The 16,947-nt window shown below is 36.2% G+C and overlaps 1 protein-coding gene across 5 annotated transcripts in view; it reads right to left on the reverse strand.

Annotated features, from left to right (window-relative positions):
* Nucleotides 1-16,947, reverse strand: part of NUP160 (nucleoporin 160) — a 70,793-nt gene that overhangs the window by 20,505 nt on the left and 33,341 nt on the right. For 4 of the 5 annotated variants that reach the window (XM_073216565.1, XM_073216566.1, XM_073216564.1 and 1 more), the window contains 14 exons: nucleotides 16,725-16,809; nucleotides 15,014-15,082; nucleotides 13,438-13,521; nucleotides 13,002-13,172; nucleotides 12,163-12,262; nucleotides 11,730-11,895; nucleotides 11,151-11,278; nucleotides 10,910-11,070; nucleotides 9,053-9,186; nucleotides 8,338-8,408; nucleotides 6,053-6,212; nucleotides 5,371-5,515; nucleotides 4,429-4,527; nucleotides 3,761-3,880 (listed from right to left, as the gene is read on the reverse strand). In XM_073216565.1, coding sequence (XP_073072666.1) covers nucleotides 3,761-3,880; nucleotides 4,429-4,527; nucleotides 5,371-5,515; nucleotides 6,053-6,212; nucleotides 8,338-8,408; nucleotides 9,053-9,186; nucleotides 10,910-11,070; nucleotides 11,151-11,278; nucleotides 11,730-11,895; nucleotides 12,163-12,262; nucleotides 13,002-13,172; nucleotides 13,438-13,521; nucleotides 15,014-15,082; nucleotides 16,725-16,809 — 1,693 coding nt within the window. The remainder of the gene's footprint in view (nucleotides 1-3,760; nucleotides 3,881-4,428; nucleotides 4,528-5,370; nucleotides 5,516-6,052; nucleotides 6,213-8,337; nucleotides 8,409-9,052; nucleotides 9,187-10,909; nucleotides 11,071-11,150; nucleotides 11,279-11,729; nucleotides 11,896-12,162; nucleotides 12,263-13,001; nucleotides 13,173-13,437; nucleotides 13,522-15,013; nucleotides 15,083-16,724; nucleotides 16,810-16,947) is intronic. The other variant, XM_037018841.2, reaches the window with a different exon arrangement.

A 16,947-nucleotide genomic window follows, 5' to 3' on the forward strand; every position in this document is an offset into this window, starting at 1 on the left:
GCTAGGTGCAGTCTGGCGCAGTCCTCTTTCCTGTTGCTGTTTCAGGATTAGTTGTACTAATAATATTTTCATATTACATTTTCCAGGTTGGCAGAAAGGCACAGCAGCCTGTGTATCACAGGGGGTGGGCCTTGGAGCTGGGTAGCCAGCCAGGGAGCTGGAGCGCCTGAAGATCATGAAAGTTCCCAACCTGCTGGGCAGAATACACCCAGACAATTACACAACAGCAGTAAGCTCTGTGCAATCCTAGCCTCTTTACCAGCCCTCTCGCTGTTAGGAAGTCTCTCAGACTGCCCGCCTTTCTTTTGCCTCAGAGCAGCTGGATATGGACCCCTGATTTCCAGAAGTAGCAGGAATTTCAGTCTCTCCAGGTATTCTGCCTGTCTTAGCTTTTCCAGCCCCCCTAATCATGAGAGCACCATGTTATGTAAGTTTGTACTCCCAGATCAGATCTCCAGAGATAGATGTTCAGCAGTCCCAGGCCTCCACTCCCTCCCTACACCATTTTTCTTCTTCACGCCGGTGAGCTGGGGTGGGGACAGGGCTTGGGTCCTGCCAGGCCACGGCTTTGGTACATTACCCTGTTTTGTGAGGTTTATTTTCTCCAGGTGTATGCAGTCTGGTGCAGTCCTCTTTACTGTTGCTCTTTCAGGATTAGTTGTATTAATAATATTTTCATATTACATTTGGTTTGAGGAAGCCTCTGTTGTGATCACCTCTTATGCCATCTTCAATCCCTCTCTCAAACCTTTCTGATGTGACAATGTGCATATTCCCCCAGGCATGTGCACATGTGTTTACTTATATATATACATTTCTCTAACTTTTATGTATAATAACTCATTCAAAATATAAATTTACAAATGGTGAAATAAAGGTATGACTGAAAAATAGTTTACAAATTATTTGTACTTATCAGTACTTATTTTTATTATATGGTTTCCTTTATTAACAGTACAAAAACTCCTTTTCTGGATACTTGGTTTTTTTCTTGAGGTTCTACTTTTTTACTAAAGTATACCACACATTTAGAAATGTATACAAAGTCTAAGTATATAGCTGTTGAATATTCACAAAGTAAACATATCCATGTTACCAGCACCCAAATTAAGAATTATAGCAACACTCCAAAACCCCGTGTGACTCCTTTCAGCCTCTACTGACTTGTAATAGTTTTGTTTTTAATTTCATAGACACAGAATCTTTTGGTTTGTATTTTATGTGTGTCTGCCTTCCTTTGCTTAACATCTTTTAAGACTAATCTGTTACTACATGGAGCATTTCATTGCTGTATTGTATTCCATGAAAGACTATACCACAATTTATTGATCCATTCTGTTAATGGACACTTGGGTTGTTTCTAGTATATGACTTGAGTGAGTATCCTGCTAGAAAAACAGTTACACTCTTGGCAAATGTGTACATCTTTCTAGTTATACTTAAATTGGAATTTAAATCGGGCATGTCAATGATTGGAGCTATTAGGTACTGACAGTTTTCCAAAGTGATTGTAACCAATTTAACTCCACATCTGATTAGGATGCTTAATGCCTTGAGAGTTTTCATGGTTTCACACTATATGGAATCAACATTTCAATTTTAGGTACACTTTCCTAGATTTTAAAATAGCATTCCTAAAAAGTTCAGTTGTTTTTGACTGATTCTTGTCAGATCCAATTATAGGTTGTCACTGTTTCCACCTTGTTATGTGGCTGATGAAGAGTCTATATCAAAGTTAGAAGTGTCAGCCCTATCTTTTCCTCATTTGCTTGTGATTTGTTATTATTGTCTTCAAGCTGGCTTCTTTGCAGGAATTTCTAAAAGCCAAGCCTACATTGTGAAGGTGATTTTCATTAACTAGGTAAACAGTCTACTGAATCACAAAGATGAGTGAGAGTGCCATTTTGCACTCCACCCCCCACCATGACATCTTACTCTTCCCTCAGATGCCAACCTGAAGACGAAATGAAAAATGAGCACTTGATAAAAGGACCAAGAAGGATGCCAGAGTCCACCACTCTGGCACGTCTTAATTTGTTTCTGCTGTGGGTGAGGGCTCTAGTATTTTCATTCCAAGTCCCCAAAGTTTGGGGTCTACTGGAGCAGTGATTCTTATTATTCTTGAATCAATACATTTCTTGTGATGAAAGCTAAGGAATCCCTCCACAGAAAAAATACAAACAATATCTGTACACAATTTCAGGGGATTTATCAATTCTTTAAGTCTATCTGGCCTCATATTAAAAATCCTTACTTAGAATTCAAAATGATTTTCTAATTAGAAGGATGGCAGAGGGTTATTAGGAACTACAAATCTATTTCACTTAAAATTAATTTCTCTTTAACAAGCAATGAACAAAAAGCAGCAAAGGCTGCCTTTGTTGCATGTACTGTTTGGTAGGAAATCCAGATAACAAATAACATACATCTAAAATATAACATCAAGCACCGTTAAGTGTCATATAGAAAAAAATAAGAGCAGGGTAAGGAAAGATACTTCCACAGGGTCTCAATCTGCATGTTTGCATGTAAGGGAGAAAGGGAGCAAGTGTGCATGAGGGCATGAGCACAAAAACAGGTGAGGCAGGGAGGAACTCTCTGAGGAGGTGACACAGGAGTACAGACATGAATGAGATGAGGGCTGAGACCTGACTACCTGGAGGAACAGCTGAGGGAACAGAGTATGTGCTTGACTTGCTTGAGATAGTAAGCAGGCCACTACTGTTCTGTTTGAGTGACAAAAGGAAGAGTGGCAGGTAAAAAGGTCAGGAGGAGTACCCACTGCCAAACCATCAGCTAAAGCTAACAAATACAGCATTACAAGTTAATTCTTTGAGACTAATTCTCATAAGCAAGCAAGTAATAAAATTCTAATGATGACTGGGCTAATAAACTATCACAGTGGGAATTTCATTTAACAACAGTTATCAAATTAAAAACATATATTTCTTTAATTTCTCTAGGCAAATCCATTTTTCTCTTTACTTGGAATTCAGGGAATGATTACATTTTTTTTGAGAGGGCATCTCTCATATTTATTGATCAAATGGTTGTTAGCAACAATAATATTCTGTATAGGGGACTCAATGCACAATCATTAATCAACCCCAAGCCTAATTCTCAACAGTCTCCAATCTTCTGAAGCATAACGAACAAGTTCTTACATAGTGAATAAGTTCTTACATGGTGAACAGTGCAAGGGCAGTCATATCACAGAAACTTTCAGTTTTGATCACGCATCATGAACTATAAACAATCAAGTCAGATATGATTATTCATTTGATTTTTATACTTGATTTATATGTGAATCCCACATTTCTCCCTTATTATTATTATTATTTTTAAATAAAATGCTCAATTGGTAGGCAGATGCAAGATAAAGGTAGAAAACATAATTTAGTGCTGTAAGAGGGCAAATGTAGATGATCAGGTCTGTGCCTATAGACTAAGTATTGATCCAAGCTAGACAAGGGCAACAAAACATCCACGGATGCAGGAGATTTCTCTCAAAACAGGGGGGTGAGGTTCTAAGCCTCACCTCTGTTGATCCCCAATTTCTCACCTGATGGCCCCCCTGCGACTGTGCCTGTCTTAGGTTGTTCCTCCCTTGAGGAATCTTACCCATCTCTGGCTAACCAGTCATCTTCCGGGGTGATTACATTTTTATATTATTTTTTTTCTCCCCAAATATCAAAGCAATATATTTCAGAACATTTTACACAGGATGGTATAAGAAGGATTAAACCATTATATGATGTACCTTATCATAATACTGCAGCCTGGGTGTGGACACAAACTCCCCATCCTCTGAGCGAATCAAACGATCCAAGAATTCCTCTTTGCCTACTTCAGATGCCGCCTGGCAGAAGCATTCCAGAGCCTGAAGAAATAGAAGAATCCAAAGTGACTTCTAATGGACTATTCCAATGCTAGCTGCTGTAAATCAGGGGTTTGTGTGCCAAGGAAAGCCAAAAACAAAAAATTATTTAAGACCGTTGACTACATTCACAGTTTCTGCCATTCTAAATTCTGTCTGATGCATTATTATTTTTCTTTATCTCATTTTTACATAAATGCTACTAAAAAATAAACTTTCATAAGACAGATAATTGATGGACAGATAAATATGTAATAAAGCACGTGTAATACAGTATGTTAACATTTGTAGAATTGTTGTAAAAGTCTAAACTTTTCTGTATGTTTAAAATTTACATTAATAGGATGTAACTGAGTAACAAACTTCTCTGGGTCCTCACTAATCTGCCAAGTACAAGAAGCTGTACAGTCTCACAGGTGTATCATGCCCCTCACTGGCACTAGCAGGCTTTACCTAGAGGAATTTATGCCTCCCATCCCCTTCAGCCCAGTTATTGGAAATTAAGTGTCCTCCTTGCACTAGAGTTTGTTCATCATACAAACGCAGTCTACCTTCTGCCCTTCTCCTGTAACCAGGTAACATTGTCCCAGCATAAATCGACAGGAACCAACATTTACTTGACACCAGGGATGCAGCAGTTGAATATAATCCTTAAAAGCATAAAAGGTGTTTTCTGATTAGCAAATAGATACTTAAGGAAGACACTCATTTCCAGGTTCTTCACAGAGAATCAACACAAATCTATTTCTGTGTTGACTGACTGCTACAAATCTATTTCAGTATAAATTCATTTCTCTTTAACAAGCAATGAACAAAACTCTGAAGGCTGCCTTTGTTGCATTTACCTTTTAGTGGGAAATCCAGATAACAAATAACACATAGATATCTAAAATACAACATCAAATATGGTTAAGTGTCATATAGAAAAAAACAAAGCAGGGAAAGGAGAGAGACTGCCCATAGTGTCTCAATCTGCATGTACGCGCACGTATGGGAGAAAGCAATCAACCCAAAAGTTGTATTTCTTCAAATCATCTGAAGATTAAAACCTAATCCTGTCAATCTACTCTTGCATTAGGTAAGTTACCGTAAGGAAGCAAACATGACTCCTGTAACACCAGTACACATGTAAACGTGCATTCACCTTCCATGTTAGCAATTGTCCTGTTTTTGGTATATACTGGTTCACTGACTAGATTCCTGTAAAGGATTTATATGAAGACAATGGTGTGTTTGTTTTAGTATAAAGAGAACCTAATAGAAGTAATAAAAGAAAAAAGATATTCTAGGGGGAAAAAAATATTAGGAATCATACTGTCAAGCGAGAAGTAAAGAAAACCTCTCTGGGTTATGTTTTGGTACAATCAGTTTTAAATTATTGTGGTTCTTATTATCAGCCCAATTAAAATACAGGTAACATTTACAAAGAAAAAATTTCAGAAATCCCATTCTTCACAAGAATGATTAAATCTGAAATACTCAACAATACTCACCTGCAATTGTACATACTGACAATTTCCCATCAAACATTCTAAAAAGAGACAACCAGGATTGCTAGGCCATCTAGCCACTGGATAAGGAGATTTACATTTTCTTGGCAAAACATAAATATACACATTGGACAGCAAACTCCATAAACTGGATTAATTTTTTATAAAGAAGGTAAAGAAAAGGTAGCAGAGCACATGCTGTTTCCACACAATTTCGTAACCTTAATATTAGACAAACACATTGGAAAGGTTATATACTAGGAGCCTAGTCACCTGGCTTAGAACTTAATTCTATGGGGTAAAGCATGTATTCCATCCCTGGGTGGTCATTTCCAGTTTTAGCTGGTATACTGCACAAGCATACTGTTGGTGCCAGGGGATACCTAGCACCTAACAAAGGAGTTGGCATATAGAGCCATTCAATAAGTATTTGGTGAATATATGTATTAAATGAGACCTAGGTATTAAAAGTGTATGCACCAATACAATCTGGCTCAACTCATGAGCAAAACACAAAATTAAATAAAATACAAATTGGGATCATATCTGAAAATAACTATTATCATTTCTTGTTGGGGGAATAAACACCCAACTTCATTAAAATCTTCATGACACAGGCAGAATAAGAGCCTTAGACTATTTAGATACAAGAAACTCTTCAACTAGCTTTTAAATAAAAGGATACAAAAGCTGCAATAAATAATTGGTAATTGCAGTAGTCATTTCAGGCCAATTCAACCCAGTTTGGCTCAGAGGTGCTTTTGGCTGAGAGAAGAGATGAGATATAATGTGTTTTCTCGCAACATCTTGGAAGAATAATTCCACAATTGTCTGAGGGCTAGATACTTTTAAAAAAGAAAAAGGTAAGACAATTACCAACTTATGATGGTAACATCAATTTTCATTTCAGATAGTCTACCAATTCACTTTATGCCTGTAACAAAGAACATTTCAAAATATGAAATGCATCATGGGTGTAATCAATGGCAATATAAATAAAACCAGTTTGTAAACTGTGAAGTACTGTAAGAAATGCAATAAAAAGCCACTTAAATCAACATGTCATTTCTGTTCACTTATATTACTCCTCCAGATCCATCCATGTTGTTGCAAATGGTGGATTTGTTTTCTTCTTACACCTGTGTGTCCCCTACAAAGTGTTTACAATAAATACAGTCCCAAGATTCTAAGTTTCATATGAAAACAACATAAAATATATTCTCCGTAAGTAAAAAAATCTTTTTTATAATTTTGGATAATTTTTTTAAAATTAAGGCATCATTGATACAGTCTTATGAAGGTTTCACATGAGCAACATTGTGGCTTCAACATTCACCCATATTGTCAAGTCCTCCCCCTGACACCACTGCAGTCAGTCTTATCAGCATAGTAAGATGCTGTAGATTCATTACTTGTCTTCACTGTGCCATACTGCCTTCCCTGTGACCTACCTACATTCTGAGTGCTAATTATAATGTCCCTTAATCACCTTCTCCCTCCCTCCCCACCTCTCCTCTTTGGTAACCGCTAGTCCCTTTTTGGAGTCTGAGAATCTGCTGTTGTTTTGTTCCTTCAGTTTTGCTTTGTTGTTATACTCCACAAACGAGGGAAGTCATTTGGTACTTGTCTTTCTCCACCTGGCTTACTTCACTGAGCATAATACCCTCTAGCTCCATCCATGCCGTTGCAAATGGTGGATTTGTTTTCTTCTTACGGCTGAATAGTATTCCATTGTGTATATGTACCACATCTTTATCTGTTCATCTACTGATGGACACAAGTTGCTTGCACATCTTGGCTACTGTAAATAGTGCTGCAATAAACATTGGGGTGCATATGTCTTTTTGGATCAGGGAATCTTGTTTTCTTCAGGTAAATTCCTAGGAGTGGAATTCCTGGATCAAATGGTATTTCTATTTTTAATTTTTTGAGGAACCTCCATACTGCTTTCCACAATGGTTTAACTAATTTACATTCCCAGCAGCAGTGTAGGAGGGTTCCCCTTTCTCTGCATCCTCTCCAGCATTTGTTGTTCCTAGTCTTTTGGATGTTGGCCATCCTAACTAGTGTGAGGTGATACCTCAATGTAGTTTTAATTTGCATTTCTCCGATGATTAGTGATGTGGAGCATCTTTTCATGTGTCTGCTGGTCATCCAAATTTCTTCTTCGGAGAAGTGTCTGTTCAGATCCTCCGCCCATTTTTTAATTGGGTTATTTGTTTTCTGGGTTGGGTGCTGAGTTGTGTGAGTTCTTTATATATTTTGGATGTTAACCCCTTATCTGGTAAGTCATTTACAAATATATTCTCCTATATTGTAGGGTATCTTTTTGTTCTGCTGATAGTGTCCTTTGCTGTACAGAAGCTTTTTAGTTTGATGTAGTCCCATGTGTTCATTTTTGCATTTGTTTCCCTTGCCCGAGAAGATGCATTCAGGAAAAAGTTGCTCATGTTTATTATATTCAAAAGAGTTTTGCCTATGTTTTCTTCTAGGAGTTTTATAGTTTCATGGCTTACATTCAGGTCTTTGATCCATTTCGAGTTTACTTTTGTGTATGGACTTAGACAATAATCCAGTTTCATTCTCTTACATGTAGCTATCCAGTTTGCCAACACCATTTGTTGAAGAGGCTATCATTTCTCCCATTGTATACATGGCTCATTTATCAAAGTACACAGTAAATTCTAAAAATGTTTTTGTTGAATTAATCACTGGAGCATCAGTATACAATGGCAAAGTAGCATTGTCTATATATCTGCAATACCCTTAAATTATGCCTGATTGAGGCCTGTGGTTTCTTGGACTCCTTTGTCGCAGCTAGAGATTCAGACCATAGCTTGCTTATACCCTCCTGAAGTGAAGGCAGAGCTTAGCCAATCTTTTCACAGCAAAGGTGACAAGAGATCACTTTAATAAATATGCAATAAATGTCAAATTTAAAATCAAATGCATACACAGTCCAGTACTTACCAAACTTATTTGCCATTAAAGCACCAGAGTCAGTTAGTTCCAGTACTGCTAAGTGTTGGAGATTAGATTCCCTGTGAGAAAAAGGAAAGATAGCTTAATAAATTCTTCTATGCAAACATTACTTCAACAAGTTTGCCAATCAATCACTGCCAATGTAACTAGTAAGTTGCACATAAAAGCTCCACTGAAAGCGCGCGCGTGCGCGCACACACACACACACACACACACACACACTCTCTCTCTCTCTCTCTCTCTCTCTCTCTCTCTGGAAAACATGTCATAATTTAGAGCAATGAGAAGACAGAGCAGAGATTTCCTAGACCTGCCATGAAAAGCCTTACCTTGCTGCATACAGGATCATTTCTCTTACTGAAAATGTGAATCTTGTAAGTAATGGATTTTTTTCTCTTCTTTTGCTTATAAAGAAGCTAAGCCTACCTTTAATAATTAGTGTGTTTTTGTGTGTGGTCTAACTTCCCTGTGACCTCATCTCAATATTCTGCATCCAACAGGATTTATCTTTATGTCATACACATATATAATATATAGTAGTAAATACATATTTTTATTTTTGTAAGTTGCCTTCAACTTTCAGAAAATGATGCATCTAAAAGCTTTCTGGATTTCAAAGGAAAGTCATATTATAGCATGTTTACAATTTTCAGACAATGAAAAAATAAACTATTTTAAAAATAATCAGAATAATGAAACTCACAGTGTGTCAACTGGAACATCAGTTGCCAAGCACTGACTTCCCCACTTAATGAGGTAATAAGATAAGAGTAGGGGAGCTGTTCGATGTAGTAGGTCTTGCTGAGCTTGAAAGAGCTGACCAGGTCCCAAAATCACCTACACATGACGGGTGGGTAGGGAGACAGTAAACAACAATTAGTAGTAACTCTTAAGGTTCATGTGGAGTTATAGTAAACAAACACAGTTACAAAGGGTATACAAAAAAGCAACATACACACATAGAAAAACCCATATATACCTATTATATTCAGATGGCAGGTGGCAAAATATCTAACCAAACACTTAACAGTATAAAAATAATCAAAAACAGCTATCAAGTCATTGGAGCTGATGGTGAAAAAGAAAATAAGAAAAAGCTTTAACTTTCATTAAATCTGTAGTTTTAGAATTCAAGATGGGTAATGAGGAAATCTCTTTCTAATGGTTCTAGTCTTGGGTAAAAACAGATATGACCATTAGAAAAAAATTCAGCAATGTTATTAAAAGCTTTAAATTGTGTGAGGCCTGTGATCAATCAAAATCAATTCTAGTTCTGAGAATTTATCCTGGAGATACAATCAAAGATGTACAGAAAGTCATAGCTGTAAGGAAAAGCTGGCAACGACCTGGGTGGCCACAAGTGGGACTGGCTGAATAAATTAAGTTGTACTAGGTAACTATTAAAATTAAGTTGTAGGAGAATATTTAACAACCCTTGAAAATGCTGCTGAGATTTGTAAAGTGTAAGAATAAACACAGATTACAAAAAACACTATGAAGTATATCCTAATTTTAGAAATAAACTTTCTACATAGAGAAAAGCACATACACAAAATGCGAACAGTGGTCATCACTGGGTAGATGACTACAGAATTTTTTTTTGTTTACAGATAATGGCTTACATTAAAGGTTCTACAATGAACATCTTTTACTTCTGTGTTTAGAAAAAACAACAATGGTTATAACTAAAAACAGCAACAAAACCCCTGGAGAAATAGAAGAATCTACAAAGATTGATAAGAACTTAGTAAGGGCTGCCCTAAGTGAGACTCTCAGAAAAGGTTCGTTTTTCCTTCGGTGGTCCTAAATAAATCACTTTCCTAAATACTTTTCCTTATTTTTACCAGAAATTCTACCAGTATCAATGTATTTGAGTTAGTAAATTCTGATTTAAATAGTATAAATACCTCTGGGAGCCCCAAAGGACTTTCAGTTATTTATATGTTAACATGAACTGGTTTAAAACAGATTGTTTCCTTCTCAGGCTCGGAGGAAATTACCAGCTGAAAGACAAATGGGACCTCTGCCTGTAGGCAGAAAGGTGGTTTTTTAACATGGAACATTCAGGAGGATAGGAGACAAGAAGAGTCTCGTAGCCTAAGAACAGGATGGAAAAGTAAGCACAGAACAGAGTTGGAAGGACCCCAAAGACAAACTCTGCAGTCTCTGAACTCTATTTAGGATAAATCCTGTCCTGCAGAGAATTCTTTTTCCTCTTCCTCTCTCCTCCATGCTGAATGGTACCCTGCTATCATATCCAAAGTAGTACTAACACTACTAAATTTTGGAAGAGCCAACCTGGGAAATTTCCCCACCACTATACATGCAAAGATTAAGAGTAAAACAATCTGCTTCATATCTGTTCTGTAACTTTAGATCATGATGTTTACTCATTCTTAATTCAACAAATATTTATAGAGCACCTATTGCAGGCCAACCACGGGAGACAGAGCAACAAACAAAGACAGTCTCTGTGCTCATGGAGCTGACACTCTGCTACGCACCTGCAGGTTTAGATCAAATTTTAGATTTTGTAAGTTTTCCCTCATGTAGTACTTACTGCATCTCCTAGCCTCATTAATAGCTGCTGTAAGATCAAAAGGTCTCGGCAGATGAGGAAACGAGTACTGGCAATTTTACACACACCTCTGCACACAAGATACCCTGCTGTGCTACCACCATAGAGCTGGGAAAGATTGATGCGAATATTCAAAGGCTGAGCTGTAATAAAAAAAAAGTTAAATGTATCATTGTTTTTCTCCTTTAAATCAAAAAGGCTCATTTGTTGTTTTGTTTTTTACCTGGATTGAATCCCTTTTCCATCTCCACTTCTGTTTCATAATCCATTTCCCGTAAAAGTAGTCCAATAGCATGGATTGGGTTCTTAATCTCTTGCAGTTTACTACAAATATCCTCCATCACATTTTCTCTATAAGGACAATACGAAACTCCTATTACTACTGAGAATATATATGACAGACTCTGTATGTACTGTAATTTACATGTTCTGTGAAACAGGAAAACCAGCCACATAATAAAGGAATGGAGATAACCACTCTCGCGTAGAAGATACTTTTACTACACATACAGATGTTCCCAGAAATGACAAGATAGAATGAATGTGAGAAAAATATATTTATATTTCAGAATTTATAGCTCAGTTAATAGTTTATAGCCAGATCATAATTTATGAGTCTGTTCCAAAACTGAATTCATGTGTTAAACTTTGTTTAAAAGTTGAAACACCCATTTAGAATCATTGCAACTTATTTTAAGTCACTACTTTGTACATACTAGAACATACATTAAAAATGTGACTTTGGCACTAAAAACTGCTAAATTTTCATTAGGAAATGCACTTTACCCTAAATTCTCCTTACACATCAATAGTGATCAAATCTTCCAGAATCTGTTCTGCAGCCTTTTCTGGAGACTGTAGATTGTAACACCTCATTTCCATCATTACTGACATATCCATAGTTACTGACTCTCCAATCAGTCGTAGACATTTTATAAGACATATGACATCCCGAGCAACATCCACATCTGTGAATAAGAGAAAGTTAAGTCAAGTCAGTGAAGAGCTACTGAATAATACATTAAAATATTAATCATTAAATGCCAAAGATCTATCTGAGGTCTTAGAGATGGGTAGGCCTCTTCACTTTTCATTAAAATATCTATGATAAGGTAAATTGACTAGGAAAGGTCAAAGTGGCAATGTATTTTTGCATCCATCTGAAACAAACCATAGGGTTCATGTAGGAAGGTTTACAAAATTACTATGAATATGAATGTAACAATCACTATTACCATCAGATATAGTTGTCTCATCCTCTGTCAAAAGGTTCTCATCAGGCAGGAGATACAAATGATCCACTAAGGAGGAAGGCACAAGGAAAGACAGATACCCCTGGAAATACAAACCTTCTAGTTAAATTTTTTTTCAGTGAATGTTTAAATAATCGAGACCTGAATTTTATCACAAGGAAACACTAGACAAATCCAAATTGAGGGACACTCTACAGAACAGCAACGTACAGTGTTTAAAACAAGTCAATGTCATGAAAGATAAAGAAAGACTAACAATTCAAGATTAAGCTAAAGAAACACAAAAACGAATATATGCAAAATCTTGGATTAGATTCTAGATCAAGAAGAAAAATTATGGGCACAACTGGTAAAATCTGAATATAAACTGTATAATATTATATCAATGTCAAATTGCCTGACCTTTAAATTGTGATGTGATTATGTAAAAATAGTTCTTGTTCTTAGATACATACTAAAATATGTAAAGATAAAAGCAACTTGTATGTTTACTACTAACAACTCTCAAGTGGCTCAGGAAGAAAAAAATATATTTGTAGAAGGAAGGAAAGCAAGTGGAAGTTAACAATTGTTGAATCTGGGTGAAGGGTATATAGAAGTTCTTTGTGTGATTCTTCTAACTCTTACCTTAAGTTTGAAATCACTTCATTATAAAAGTAAATAAACACAAGTATAAATAATGTGGAAGCTATCTAAATACAAATAAACTTTATTTTTAGAAAAATAAAGTTCTACAAGCTAACAACCCGCAACAGACTAACACTCCGAAAGACCCACTGAGCTGCCAAAAGGAGTCCCTCTGTATGCTTCAACTTTCTTACTTTTTTCAGCAGGCACATCATGTTTGTGTGTGGATTCAAATGCAGGGCAAGAGGATGAGAGAGGGCTTCTTGATACTGAAGACAACAGGCATAGAACTTGTACCAGAATTCCTGTTGTAAATTTCGAAACTCCTCCTGGGAATATTCATACTCTGTTACACTTCCTTGGAGCTGGCAATGAAAAAATGATAAATTCTAACATTTGGGATTTTTTCTCCACCAAAACTTAACTGTCTAATATCATTCTTCTAAGTTACAGCCAAATGTTACCTTATATGTTACATGCCACAGACTATATAATTCTTTAATTAAAAAATTTAAACATTTATAGTTCCTACTAACAAGGTCTAATGAACAATCTGAACAATTCCTTAGTACTAGTCTGCCTTATGTCAAAACGGAAAAAATCACCATCCTTTCTTTGCCCACATCTTACCTCACTTTCAACAGCTAACGTAACTTCTTTCTTTAGTTCACTCCAGGAAAGATCTAAATTCCTCTCAGTTCTTCGACAGAAAATCTAGAATTAAAAGACATTTTAGGATATTATATACTACCCCAAAGCTGAATTAAAAATATTCCAGTTTAGAAGACATTGAGGTGATATATTATACAATAGAGACTGCACAAGCCTGGAATACACATTTACTCCTAACACCATGCCAATAATTTCTATTAAGTGAAATTATAACAAGTTTGAAATAGTTTCTAAAGACCAGAATAAACTACAGAAATCCATAAATCTGTTAAGAATTACAGTAGGGTACATTTAGATTATTACAAAAAGCAAAAGGAAACAGAAAGGTTTTCAGCCAGAAGGAAGTATAAGATGATGCAAAACATACACATCCTGAGACTGGCAGGAACACAAGCTAGAGTGGTGATGTGGCTGGGTACTTTACTAGGGGTGATTCTCATGAAGGATAGCATTTGGTAAATGCCTTAGTGATTAATTACTCAGTGCACAAGAGATATTACATTTGATCATTATTAACAAGGAAGAAGTTCTGATGAGATGAGAGAAAAAGTCACCTTAGGAGAGTGACCAGGTCATCCTAAAGTTTTATCAGAAAGAAAGCAGAATAGAAAACATGCAATAGTAAGATATTCACAAATGTACCTAGAAAAGTCAAGAGTCTGGGAACTACATCACCTGAGAGAAAGTTAAGGAAGTGGATGTATTTAGACTATAGAAAGACAACATGGGAAAATTGTTAAATTATTTGAAGGATGCCTTATAGAAGAGAGACATGTTCTATGAAGTTCCAGAGGAAGGAAGCCACCAAAAGTATGAGGGTTAAATTTGTTCCAATACTGGGAAGAACTTTTAAATGACACAGTTTGGGAACAATAGATAACTCACATCAGCGCAAGTGAGAAACTAGTCATCGGAGGCAGACAACTAGAAGCTAAATGGCTGTCTGTCAGAGAAGCCTCAAAAGATCTTTTGAGGAAAGATTAGGAGATTCTCAGGGACCTTTCAATTCTGTGAGTGATTGCTCCATTTTAAAATCCATAAAGATAACTGGAAGCCTAGGTGACTTGAAACAATTATTTTGTAAAGCATCAAGTGTCTCTTAAACCATTTGACTCTGAAGCTTAGATTTTGAGTTTTCTTAAACTGAACTCACTGTACTAACAAAAGGGTAGAAACAATACCATCAAAACTAACCAAGAAAACATTCTGGTTTTAAGTGTAGAGATTATATACCATGTAGTATGGTATCTTTTTATAATAGTGTAGGCACAAGTTTCTCTTTTTACGACTGACATGCTTCATTAATTATTGGGCAAGTGCCTCCAACCTCATCTCCCTGCTGAGAATCTTACTTAGTGGGAAAACACATTTAAAAAATTAGAATAGAGTTTATGAACACATGTATATGCAATTGCAAAAATATGTTTGGTGTTTAGTATATGCAACACAAAAATTACTAGTAATCATTAATTACTCAATAATAGTAATAAAATAAGAGACGGTCTTAAAAAAAATTAAGTATTTTCATGCTGACCTGTAAAGCTTTACATAAAGCTGCATTTATGAAACGTCCTGGTGTAAATAGACTTTGCAAGTACATCTCCTGTTAGAATATTAAAACAAAAGTTAATATTCTAAAAAGATAAAGTTTGGGAAAAGTTGGAGAATTTGACACATTAGCACCTGAGTTTGAGTTTCTATTATGTGAATATGGTCCTAAAATACTTGAGCAATAATAAGTAGTAGGGCATTCCGTATTTTTACACTGAAGTGACAAATGCAATGTCTTTTAGTCAACTAGATGTACTATACTGAAAATAGTGTAGTCCTCATGGAGCACCTCATTGGGATCCACTGGAAAACTGGTAAATCTGGGTGAAGGGTATATACAGAAGTTCTTTGTGCTATTCTTGTAACTCTTTCATTATGTTTGAAATCACTTCATTATAAAAGTAAATAAACACAACTAAGTATAAATAATGTAGAAGCTTTCTAAATACAAATAAACTATATTTGTTGAGCTTGTCAAATGACAATCTTAAGCTGAACAGGCAGCACCAGGTTTATTGGTGATACATGCTGGTGAGAGGATAAACTAAACTGGTTCCCTCACCATTCACAAAGTACTTTTATGGCTGACATATAAAAAAGGAACCAAGAAGAATAAGCATTATATATAAGACAAAAAACTGCAATAAGCTCTCACAAGTGGAGAAATGAAGTAGAGAGATAAAGTGGGAAGTCTCATATTGCCTAATTATTTTGACCAAATTTCATAAACTAGATTTGCCAGTATGTAGCAAACCTGACCGACCTTCGTTAAAGTTTCCCTCCTTCTACTGAGGTTCTGGGGGATGACAAAGACCAAAATGAAGGAGAAAAACAAAGATTTTAATCATTAGCATATGATTTTGGCTTTTAGATACTAGTCAAGTGCCAACAAACTCTTGGTATTAAAAATTTAGCAATATTCAATTTCAGTTACTTAAAGTGAGTTTTCCAATCCTACAAATAATCATTGTTTCTAATCCAGAGGTCACAATCTTTAATCTCATTTTAACATCAACGTGTCAACAGAAAGCTCTTCTTCCATTTATCCTGAGGGTGTCCCTGAAAAACAGGGAGACTGGCTTGTTTTGCTCTCTGCTACATTACCTTTTAAAGTCATTTTCACCAGAGCATATACCTCTACCAGAATTTACCTTATTATATGCATGTACCCACATGATTAGTATAGTGACATCTAAAATCCATTTTCCCTTTACTAACAAATTCTTTATTTCCTCTCAGGGGAACCATTCCTTCTCCACCTATGCCCCACAACAGCAAGGCCCAGGATGGACATGTTTCTCACGCCAAGCCAGATTATTCTATTCCTTCTGATCAGTGACTATGTCAAGAATTTGCACATTCCTCAAGCCAGGCCAGTGAGTGTCCATTTCAAGACCTGGGATAGAGGTATTCTCTTCATTGTGGGGTTGCTCAGTTCACAGAGCCTGAGAATAAATCCAAGGAGGAAAGCAAATAAAGATAAAAGAGAGATCAAGCCCTGAAAGTTCTGTTCCAGCTATAGCTGAAAGCAGGTAACTCTGGACTCAGCTGCAAAGCCATTACCTTCTCTTTTTAAGCTTAGGGTAGTGTGAGGTAGGTGTTTTCACCTGAAGCTAAAAGAAATCTAATACAACTGGTTCTTTTCAAATTAATCAAGGTAAACCATCCCCTTCTGTAAGACTAGCATTGCTTACTCTGGGGTCTTGGTCATCTCTGATAATGATCTCTTCCTCTGGCAGAGGCTGCATAAAGACTGGATTCCACTGTCCTGCAACATTACTAAATGGGAAAAAAAAGTTCACCAGTGTATGTAAAAATGATGAGAACAAATGAAATTTATGCTTTTGGCAGTTATCTGGGCAGGGAGGGCCCCATCACTAAATTTCTGCAATGACTGCTTGATCAATTCTTAAAAAT

The sequence above is a fragment of the Manis javanica genome, chromosome 11 (genome assembly GCF_040802235.1).
Source record: "Manis javanica isolate MJ-LG chromosome 11, MJ_LKY, whole genome shotgun sequence".
In the NCBI taxonomy this organism is placed as follows: domain Eukaryota; kingdom Metazoa; phylum Chordata; class Mammalia; order Pholidota; family Manidae; genus Manis; species Manis javanica.